The sequence below is a fragment of the Littorina saxatilis genome, unplaced genomic scaffold (genome assembly GCF_037325665.1).
Source record: "Littorina saxatilis isolate snail1 unplaced genomic scaffold, US_GU_Lsax_2.0 scaffold_1345, whole genome shotgun sequence".
Lineage (NCBI taxonomy): Eukaryota > Metazoa > Mollusca > Gastropoda > Littorinimorpha > Littorinidae > Littorina > Littorina saxatilis.
This window is the reverse complement of record NW_027128449.1, coordinates 20001-31712: the sequence shown is the minus strand read 5'-3', so window position 1 is coordinate 31712 and position 11712 is coordinate 20001. Positions and strand designations below refer to the sequence as shown.

Sequence of the window (11712 nt, the reverse complement as noted above, 5' to 3'; positions counted from 1 at the left end):
CTTGTTGTTATAAAAGTACTAGCAGTTAAGCCCGGCTTCGCCCGGGAGTAAGCGGAGTCCTGTAGCAATTTAAGACGCTCGCTATCCCATTATCATTAGCTTTACCTCCTTTGTTTGGATACAAAAAAAGAGTTATCTCCCTTACCTTCTAGAAATTTCCGGAACTGTCCAGTTAATTTTTCTTTCTTCATTTCTTCCCCTCATAGGAGCAATAGCGAGTCTCTAATATCACTGGCATGATGTGCTTGCTACAGGTGAACAGTAGGCACTGAACTGGTCTTGCACCATATAGGCTGTATTCAATAAATGGGAGGTCCATAATCTGAGAAAGGAAACAATGAATCAAGAAACTAAAACCCAGGTGCACATCTGCGGCACCTAGGGAGTGTACGTGCACACTATCTTGTTCCTGCCTCTTGCCATCTCAGAGGTATGGCGACCACAGACAAAAAAGAGTTATCTCCCTTACCTTCTAGAAATTTCCGGAACTGTCCAGTTAATTTTTCATTCTTCATTTCTTCCCCTCATAGGAGCAACAGCGAGTCTCTAATATCACTGGCATGATGTGCTTGCTACAGGTGAACAGTAGGCACTGAACTGGTCTTGCACCATATAGGCTGTATTCAATAAATGGGAGGTCCATAATCTGAGAAAGGAAACAGTGAATCAAGAAACTAAAACCCAGGTGCACATCTGCGGCACCTAGGGAGTGTACGTGCACACTATCTTGTTCCTGCCTCTTGCCATCTCAGAGGTATGGCGACCACAGACAGACAGACAGACAGACAGACACACAGACAGACACTCTCTTTTATTATATGTATAGATTTGTATTCATCATAAAGTCCATTCGGTCGTCGTACATGTGAATGTTTCGTTTGGTCAAAACTTAAACATTTCATAAACTTACTTTTCTTGGTTGTAGAGGGGAAAAAAAGATTGCTACGCACCCTTATCCATGGATAGTGCGTGCATCAGTTTCCAATTTCCTTTCATATAATGTTGTTGATGAAGCTGATTATGTTGTTGTAGTTGTTGTTGTTGATGTAGTTGTTGTTGTTGTTGTTGTTGTTGTTGTTGTTGTAGTTGTAGTTGTTGTAGTTGTTGTTGTTGTTGTTGTTTTCGGTTATTGTGTTCCATTGCTATGGTTGCATGTGTGCAGCATAATATTTTGCAACATATTTCAATACATCGCAAAATTGGCCTGGCCAGATCAGAGAACTTTTTTCCACGGGGAGGAGTGTGCATTTCAACCAAACCACCCTGTATCTTCCCCCCGCGGGTTAGGGGGAAGAATTTACCCGATGCTCCCCAGTTTCTTGTATAGAATATAGTCAATGTTTGTAAAGATTTTAGTCAAGCAGTATGTAAAAAATGTTAAGTCCTTTGTACTGGAAACTTGCATTCTCCCAGTAAGGTCATATATTGTACTACGTTGCCAGCCCCTGGAGCAATTTTTTGATTAGTGCTTTTGTGAACAAGAAACAATTGACAAGTGGCTCTATCCCATCTCCCCCCCCTTTCACCGTCGCGATATAACCTTCGTGGTTGAAAACGACGTTAAACACCAAAGAAAGAAAGAAAGAACCCTGTATCTGGCTTCCATTGCAGCTGACCTGGGCGCGCCCCTGGACGACTACGTGTCGCGACTGGGCAAGGTGAGCGTGGTGCGCGCCACGTCACGAGAGGGGCTGATCAGGGCGCGTCTCCTGGGGCTGCGTCACGTCACGGCCACCACCGTCGTCTTCCTCGACTCGCACTGCGAGTGTGCTGAGGGTGAGAGTGTTGATTTATGAGCTAGAATAGGATTTCAGTAAAAGCCGCGAGTGTGCTTAAGGTGCAGTGTCTGGCTGCTAACCGGCTTAAACATGATCTCTTGATGATTAAAATGTTCACTTGATAGTTAGGATTTACAGCTGTGGCTCGGTTCTCGGCGGATTGCTAGAGCCAAAACTGAAAATTAAACATTAGGAAGGAAATGGCAATTTTTCAGTGATGTTTTTCATTTTTTCAAGAATATTTTGTTTTCACTTGAAAATGTTAAGAATCTAGTTTTGATTCAAATCAGCCATCATACGGGTTACTCAGTTGGATCACTGGACCTCTAGCCGTCACAGGATTCAAGCACCCCCCGCGGGTTAGGGGGGAACTGAGAATTTACCCGATGCTCCCCAGCATGTCGTAAGAGGAGACTCACGGATTCTGTTTCTCCTTTTATCCTTCTTGTATAAGATAAAGTCAATTTCTGTAAAGATTTTAGTCAAGCAGTATGTAAGAAATGTTAAGTCCTTTGTACTGGAAACTTGCATTCTCCCAGTAAGGTAATTTATTGTACTACGTTGCAAGCCCCTGGAGCAGATTTTTGATTAGTGCTTTTGTGAACAAGAAACAATTGACAAGTGGCTCTATCCCATCTCCCCCCTTTCCCCGTCGCGATATAACCTTCGTGGTTGAAAACGACGTTAAACACCAAATAAAGAAGAACAAGTCGCGTAAGGCGAAAATACAATATTTAGTCAAGTAGCTGCCATTTTTCAGCAAGACCGTATACTCGTAGCATCGTCAGTCCACCGCTCATGGCAGCCAAAGGCAGTGAAATTGACAAGAAGAGCGGGGTAGTAGTTGCGCTAAGAAGGATAGCACGCTTTTCTGTACCTCTCTTTGTTTTAACTTTCTGAGCGTGTTTTTAATCCAAACATATCATATCTATATGTTTTTTGGAATCAGGAACCGACAAGGAATAAGATGAAAGTGTTTTTAAATTGATTTGGACAATTTAATTTTGATAATAATTTTTATATATTTAATTTTCAGAGCTTGTTTTTAATCCGAATATAACATATTTATATGTTTTTGGAATCAGCAAATGATGGAAAATAAGATAAACGTAAATTTGGATCGTTTTATAAATTTTTATTTTTTTTTACAATTTTCAGATTTTTAATGACCAAAGTCATTAATTAATTTTTAAGCCACCAAGCTGAAATGCAATACCGAAGTCCGGGCTTCGTCGAAGATTACTTGACCAAAATTTCAACCAATTTGGTTGAAAAATGAGGGCGTGACAGTGCCGCCTCAACTTTCACGAAAAGCCGGATATGACGTCATCAAAGAAATTTATCAAAAAAATGAAAAAAACGTTCGGGGATTTCATACCCAGGAACTCTCATGTCAAATTTCATAAAGATCGGTCCAGTAGTTTAGTCTGAATCGCTCTACACACACACACACACACACACACACACGCACAGACAGACAGACAGACACACATACACCACGACCCTCGTTTCGATTCCCCCTCGATGTTAAAATATTTAGTCAAAACTTGACTAAATATAAAAAGTATTCAAGCTGTCTTCTTTGTATTTCTTTCACCATTAATTTTGTTCTCCTCTTACCAAATTGTTTTTGTAGTAGTAGTTGTTGGTGGTGGTTGTTGTGGTGGATTGTGGTGGTGGTGGTGCTGCTGCTGCTGTTGTCGTAGTTGTCGTCTCCGTCGTGCTGCTGTTTCCCCCATGTAGAACGAATCGACTGAAAACAAGCAGCTAAAGCCAGAACAAAATCTCTCTGTCGGTACAGGCTGGCTGGAGCCACTACTGTCGCGCATTGCAGAGGACCCGAGCCGTGTAGTGGTACCGGCGATCATACCGATTGACCCCAATACCTTTGAGTACCGACAGGGCTCTCTGAAGAACATCTACGTCGGTAAATTTACCTGGGAACTGTTCTTCAAATGGAGTCATATTCAGCCTCAGGAAAGAGCGCGGAGAAACTCGTCTGTCGATCCTGTCAGGTGAGAATGATTGATTGATTGATTGATTGATTGATTATTGATTGATTGATTGATTGATTGATTTTTCATGTTTATTGTTCTTTCAACCATCCGGGAGGATTATTCCGAACCGATTCAACTTTGTTCTTTTTTTCTCTGTATTAAACAAGTTAAAACAAACTATTCACACTCAGCGCATACCGCAGTTAGAAGTAGACGGCTTCATAAAACACATACTCTTATCAGGTGACAAAAATCGTAACTAAACTCCGAACGGCTTTAAGTCATCAAAAAATATTTAGTGATAACGTTATCTTGTTTACATGCGTGAGGTCAGTGCATCGTTGCTGAATAAGGCCAGCATCAAAATATACCATCATCTGTCTGATTGTAATATGTGTGCGTCTGTCTGTCTCTCTCTCTCTGTCTCTCTGTCTGTGTGTCTGTCTGGGTCTATCTGGGTCTATCTGTCTGCTTGTCTGTCTGCCTGTATCTGCGTCCATCGAATTATCTATATGCACGACAGGACCCCCACCATGGCAGGAGGACTGTTCGCCATTGACCGTAACTACTTCTACAAGCTGGGCACGTACGACCCGGGAATGAAGATCTGGGGCGGCGAGAACCTGGAACTCTCTTTTAAGGTTAGACTCTTCCGGGCTCTTGTTTTTGCGGAAAAGGATGTGCCTTTGAGGGCTGTTCCTTCCCTTGGTATTGTAAACAAGTCGTCGTTTGGGAATAGCTGGTTTAGCGGTGAAGTTAGAGCTCTCGAATCGCATGCAGGCTGCAGATCGGGTTCCATTCCCGCATATATGCTCGATTTTGACTTGATGAATGATGTTGCTGACGTCCATATATCTTTCTTTGACTTGATGAATGATGTTGCTGACGTCCATATATCTTTCTTTGACTTGATGAATGATGTTGCTGACGTCCATATATCTTTCTTTCCTGATTGTCTATCTTTCTAAATATCTGTCTTTCTCTTTCTTTATTTGTTTGTTTCCTTCTTTGTTTTACCCCCCCCCTCCCCCCCCCCCCTTCCTAATGTACTTTGTTTCTTTCTTTCTTTTATCCAATTGGCTTTTTCTTTTTTAATTTCCTTATTTCTTTTGTTCGAAATGTGTGTCTTTCTGTCTGTCACTGTGTCGGTCTGCCTATCTGTCTGCCTGCCTGCCTCTCTCCTGTCTTTCTTTCCATCCCCGGCCCTGTTTTCGTCTTTCCTCATTTCGTGTGTGTTGGTTTTGTTAGCTTTCACCCACCTCTCTCACTGTCTTCGCGTTGTCGCTGTGTAGATCTGGATGTGTGGAGGCACACTGGAGATGCTGCCTTGCTCCAACGTGGGCCACGTGTTTCGCGCTCACGCCGTGGTCAGCTCCTACAGGCACGTCATAGCGGTCAATCTGGCACGACTGGCCGCTGTCTGGCTCGACGACTACATCGTCTACTATCACCAGGCTAGGCCGCAGTATCGACATGTAAGCAACTGTTTGTCATGGTCAAAAACGAAAGAGATCTTTAATCAAGAAGACAACGATAGCACAAATCCAGTGTCAAGAAAAACCAAAAGAGATCTTTACTAACCAAGACAAACAGCACAAATTCAGTTCCAAATGTTCGCCTACTGATGCTTCTTAGACGTTACTTAGAGAGACACCTGAAGAAGCAGCCATAGGCGAACATTTTTCCAGCGTCGCGGACGACGCTGGTATCTGTGGTTGGGAAGAACGTGCCTGTGGAGAATTAGTCTCCAAGCCAAAGCGCGCTGACTCTCCAAGCCAAAACAATTTCAAAGCTGAAAAAAAATGTACAATTTACGCGAAACGATTAAACACAGCTTTCGGGTGTTTTTTTTTTAATCTAAGATGTACATAAATATACCACTCCGACCATAAGGAAAAGAAAAAAAGACACACACAAAAAAAGACCGAGAGGAGCCGAGTCAATCCGAGACCAACCGAGAGGACGTGTTTCGCGCCGTTTCGACGTCGTTTGTTCAGATGCGGCCGGTTGGATCAGTTGCGGTCATACAGGGGCGCCTTGCACAAGAAAAGATCTTCAACAATCCCGATCATCATCATGGTACAATAATGTTTTGTGCGCCCCCATGTATGTGTTCTGTGCTAATAATGCACGGTTGTGAAATGTCCGTACACATTTTGTGGCACTATGTAATTGTTAGTGCATCCTCCTGCGGATGCTTCGTGCTAAAAATGCACTTCCATTAAAATATTGTACGCTCATGTCAGTAATATATTTTCAATTGTTTCTCTGTCAATTTCAAGTGTTTGTTTCCAATTACTTCAGTATCTCCCTGTTGCAATTCCAGGTGATTCATTATGCATGTGCCAATTTGAGGTGTTTAATTCTGATTCCTGTATTTACAGTGTAAAATTAAAACTATTGTTTTCAAACATTCCTATGACACCTGGTAATGGTTCTGTGGTTTTGTTTTTAATTTGTATTTTGTTTTTCTGCAATAAATATTTGAAATGGATCTGAGGCCGACTTACTACTTTTAGCACTCTTTTTCACCACATTCCCACGTACAGATATTGCAATATCAACTCTTCCTTTCTACCTGTTTCAAACAAGCTCTATTTTTTAATTAAAAAGTTTTTACTAAATGTCTTAACATAGAGGGGGGAATCGAGACGAGGGTCTTGGTGTATGTGCGTGTGTGTGTGTGTGTGTGTGTGTGTGTGTGTGTGTGTGTGTGTGTGTGTGTGTGTGTGTGTGTGTGTGTCTGTCTGTGTCTGTCTGTGTGTGTGTGTGTAGAACGATTCAGACTAAACTACTGGACCGATCTTTATGAAATTTGACATGAGACTTCCTGGGAATGATATTCCAGGACGTGTTTTTTTTATTTTTTTTTTATAAACGTCTTTTATGACGTCATATCCGGCTTTTTTGTACAAGTTGAGGCTGCACTGTCACACCCTCATTTTTCAATCAAATTGATTGAAATTTTGGCCAAGCAATCTTCGACGAAGGCCGGACTTCCGTATTGCATTTCAGTTTGGTGGCTTAAAAATTAATTAATGACTTTGGTCATTAAAAATCTGAAAATTGTAAAAAAATAAATAAATTATAAAACGATCCAAATTTACGTTCATCTTATTCTTCATCCTTTTCTGATTCCAAAAACATATAAATATGTTATATTTGGATTAAAAACAAGCTCTGAAAATTAAAAATATAAAAATTATGATCAAAATTAAATTTCCGAAATCGTTTTAAAAACTATTTCATCTTATTCCTTGTCGGTTCCTGATTCCAAAAACATATAGATATGATATGTTTGGATTAAAAACACGCTCAGAAAGTTAAAACGAAGAGAGGTACAGTAAAGCGTGCAATGAAGCACAGCGCAACCGCTACCGCGCCAAACAGGCTCGTCACTTTCACTGCCTTTTGCACTAGCGGCGGACTACGTTCAGTTTCATTCTGTGAGTTCCACAGCTTGACTAAATATTGTATTTTCGCCTTACGCGACTTGTTTTTTCTTGTGGCTGTTTGATCAATTCATAGCAAGCATTGACTGAAATAAACAATTTATATATCCAGCACAACATGCAATTCATTGACGTTTGACCCTAACCTTTTAACACTTCCCAAAATAAATCTTTGGTGGACATTGCATCGACGCTGTTCATTTTGAATGAACATTTTTCTTGTGTAATACTGAATTCATGCTGTCTTTGTCTTGGTTAGTTAAGATCTCTTTTGTTTGTATGCTAGCATTGTTCGTCTCACCAACGGTCATTTTGTTTTTAAGATAGGAGTTTCTGATGTTCATCTACCACTGCAGGCCTTGAATCGACCTAAATCGTTGAGTTGTGCGTCTGCCACGGCTTTAGTAAGAAAGGAAGAATATATATAGAGACAAAACTAGCAGAAAGAAGACACAAAGAAAAGAAAGAAAGAAAAAAAGACAGACAGACAGATTTTTATCTTTTTAAAGACAGTACGAGAGGAAAACAGAAAGCAGAGAGAAAAAAAGATTGCTACGCACCATTATTATCCATGGATAGTGCTTGAATCAGTTTCCGATTGCCTTTCATATAATTGTGTTGTTATTGTTGTTATTGTTGTTGTTGTTGTTGTTGTTGTTGTTGTTGTTGTTGTTGTTGTTGTTGTTGTTGTTGTTGTTGTTGGTGTTGTTGTTGTTCCTGTCGGTGAAAATGTTACTCCTACCAGCTTTGTGCAGTAATACGCGACGGTGTGTGACATAGGTAGAGCCAGGTGACGTGTCAGCACGAAAGGCGTTACGACGACAACTGCAGTGTCACAGCTTTGCCTGGTACATGAAGCACGTGCTGCCCGAAGATCTGCTGCCCGCCGACACTGTGCGACCCAAAGCGGTGAGGGACTCCTTCATATCTTGTGGGCAAGAGACCAACTCCCAAAATAACTTTGTCGGGTTTGTATGCAAAGTTAATTCGTGTGCTTTTAGTGAGGCAAGTTTTCTACACGTGCTCCTTGTCTACGTGTCTCAGACACATCCCTCGCAGGCTAGTCACTGGCCTATGATGTCACGGTGGAAAGTTTGACTCGCCGAAAGCAAGGGTATTCACTCTTTCACAACCCATACAATCCAGACAGAGTTGTTTCCGAACTTTGTTTATTCAAAAACACGCATTCCCCAATTAACAATTTTCAATTGCATACAAGTGGAACCCAGTTAATGTTCTTATTTAGTTTTAAATACCCAGTGACATCTAGATCGTGTGCAATTTCAGCATTGCTAGAATTTTTTTTCTCAAGGAAGCAAATGCTGCAATCTAGGGCCACCTGAGCTCAAAAACTGTCATTAATCATCTCTCTCTCTCTCTCTCTCTCTCTCTCTCTCTCTCTCTCTCTCTCTCTCTCTCTCTCTCTCTCTCTCTTTTTCCTTTTTTCCCTGAAGGGGAGGGGGGGGCCGGGCCCCCTTAGCGCCCCCCTCCCCTAAATCCGCCACTTTATAAGCTTGTTGTTTCAGATGTTCTCCTCATGTAATACGTAAGCCTGATTATTGATTGTTTCAGATCTTCAACGAGTTTTTCAAGTCGTGTATTGGACGGAGGGGTGACCAGCTTCTCGTGGTCAAGAATTGCACAAAAAAAGGTCGACACACGGTGAGTAGAGGTAAAACTGAGCTGCAGGCAATTCTTAAAGTGGAATGGGTTGAAGATGAGAAAATACAAGAAAACCAACGATACTGTGTTTGAAACTCATCGAAGGCATATGATTATTTTATGCTCCTTTGCAGAAAAGCATTTGAAAAAACCTGTTTGTCTATCCATGTATATATCTGTATGTGTGTGTGTGTGTGTGTGTGTGTGTGTGTGTGTGTGTGTGTGTGTGTGTGTGTGTGTGTGTCTGTCTGTGTGTGTGAGTTTGTGTGTGTGAGCATGTGTGTGTAGGTGTGTGTGTGTGTGTATGTGTCTGCCTGCATGTGTGTGTGTGTGTGTGTGTGTGTGTGTGTGTGTGTGTGTGTGTGTGTGTGTGTGTGTGTGTGTGTGTGTGTGTGACACTGTGTGTGCGTAAGTGTATGTCACTATGTGTGTGTTTAAATGAGTAGCTTACATGCCTGTCTGTGCACTTTGTGCCAATACACAACACATTGTTCATGGAAGGCGAACCAGGCGTTTTTTGTTTTGTTTTTTGCGTGTGCAAAATACGGTTCTTAAATAAAATTGAGTAAGCACATTCACATTTGTCCTATTGTGCAGTGGTTAACCGGGTGGAAGATGGATAAGGAACAAGGTTTTATTCACAACGGAGTATCCTGTCTGCATCACGACAGGGGCAAATTAAAACTCCAGAAATGTCAAGACAAGGGAGGAAATCAAGCCTGGAATTACATCCAGGTAAAGAACAAATGGTGTTTTGCTTATCGCTCTTGATTGCTCTGACGCTCAGCCGATTTCGAGCACAATCCATGGTAGCTTTGATTACTGGCACTTTCGTTGTTGATGAGGCAAGCTGTGGCTGCTTTTGGACCTGTACCTCAGGGAGAGAGAGAGAGAATTGAATTGAATGTATGTGTATGCTTTTTGTCATCCGGCCCTCGCCCATTGAGGGTAGAGAAAAAGAGAGAGAGAGAGAGAGAGAGAGAGAGAGAGAGAGAGAGAGAGAGAGAGAGAGACTGGAGAGAGAGAGAGAGCTCATACTTGTGTGTGCGTGTTTGCGTGCGTGTGCGTTCGTGCGTGTGTATGTGATCGCGTAAATATGCCTATTTTGACGTGAGCTCCCTTTGTCGGCAAGTTTCAAAAAATGTTTAAGTCGGTGTGGATATGGGTTTGTCATGGACGTGTATGCAATCCTGTTTCGTCTTTATAATCATCTGTTCTCACCTGTCTCTTCCCACACAGAAACTGAAACAGCTTTACCACATGAACACCAAGAGTTGTGTGGAACTGGTGAAGGACTATAAACTTGCAGACGGCCTCAATCTAATGCTGTCAGCATGTAGCCATGACAACCCGCGTCAGCAGTGGCTGTGGGACACCAGTCCTCCTCCTGGTCCTTCGTGGCGCAAGGACGAGGCAGCTGGTCTAACGGTAGTCTGAAGGTCAACGACAAGGTCAAGGAGGAATTTCAAGGACAATTGTTCAAAAGTGCAAGGCTGCGTTTAAGGTCAAAGATAAAGGTCAAAAGGTACATTAAAGCTCAAGTTAAAGGTCAAAGTCAAGGACGAAAGGTCATGGACAAAAAATGAAAGGCACAAGGCCGTGTTAGCGGTCAACGCCAAGGACGAATGATCATGGACAAATGAGCAAAGGTGCAAAGCTGTGTTTGAGGTCAAAGTCAAAGACAAATGGTCATGGACGGAGTTCAAAGGTACAATGCCGTGTTTATTTAAAAGTCAAGGACGAACGGCAATGGACACTTATTCAAAGATACCAGGCCGTATTAAAGGTCAAAGTCAACGGGACCAATTGTCATGGACAATTGTTTAAAGGTGCAAGGCTGTTTTTAAAGTCAAAGTCGCAATGGTCATGGCCTCATGTTCAAAGGACACGTACTTAAGTATTTTGACTCACCCTTTATGACGTCAAGTAAAGGTACCGTATCCATTCACATGCAAACAAGGATCAAAAAGATGAACTCTAAAAAGGATACATCGTTTTATTTGCCAACGCCCGCTGCGTATTTTCAAAGGTATAAACGATAACATGCTATAAACATTCCTAAAATTCTGAATGATCGTTAACTAGAAAGATCACAGATTTCAAAGATCAAAACGAATGCATTTATTAACAAGACGCACCTAGGAGAAGTTACCTGTAAGTTTTATGCACAACTCTGACATTGTGATAACCAAATTGTTATTCCTTCTTTAAATATGAGATTCCAGTAATTGGTGGACGATTGCTTGTGATGTACGGTTAACTCATCTTCAAGAGACAGGTATAATATTTCAAATGCTGATTTGTTTGCATCATATGTCACGGGTGTTCCATCCAACATGCTTCTTCAGAATATTGTCTTTCAAGTCATTCAGTTCTTATCAGAGAAAATTAGAATGTTACCTCTGCCTCATCTCCCGTGTTTTTTGTTTCTTTTTCATTGCTATAAAACAAGCCTGTTCGGCCACTCTCAATCCAGTGGTTACACAGATCGTCGCAACAAACATAAATGCATTAAAACTGTGGTACAATAAGAAATAGGACTATATCGTATTTGTAGTAAGCAGAAGGCACTACGAGAAAAACTACTAAGTGAAATATAAAAAGTGAAACAACAAAGTGACAAATAACAGGGCGCGTAAGCTTAAGTCAACCCGACAGGTTTAAAGATACCGCCCTTCCCGCGTCCACGACCACGTTTACCACCACACGGGTCTGTCCGTCTGGCCAGGCCTTTACGTGGAGTAAGAGCATCCTTTCTCCTTGACACATTCTAAAAATCAACAGTCTCTGAGGGCGGAGTAGGAATGTTTTGTTAAATTTACT

At 41.7% G+C, this 11712-nt stretch overlaps 2 protein-coding genes across 2 annotated transcripts in view; one reads left to right on the top strand and one right to left on the bottom strand.

Annotated features, from left to right (window-relative positions):
- Positions 1–1468: 1468 nt before the first annotated feature.
- On the top strand, positions 1469–11493 carry LOC138956798 (polypeptide N-acetylgalactosaminyltransferase 5-like; the record flags this gene model as incomplete). Its single annotated transcript, XM_070328064.1, has 8 exons — positions 1469–1776; positions 3580–3793; positions 4299–4416; positions 5068–5250; positions 8008–8136; positions 8800–8889; positions 9487–9624; positions 10129–11493. Coding segments are annotated over 8 exons (1378 nt in total), but the record flags the coding sequence as incomplete, so codon positions are not given.
- The window catches only part of LOC138956799 (uncharacterized), a 4555-nt gene continuing 3710 nt past the window's right edge, over positions 10868–11712 (bottom strand). Inside the window, exon 2 of the mRNA XM_070328065.1 lies at positions 10868–11712. This exon is cut by the window's right edge and continues 2930 nt beyond it. The gene's annotated coding sequence lies outside the window, so the exon portion shown is untranslated.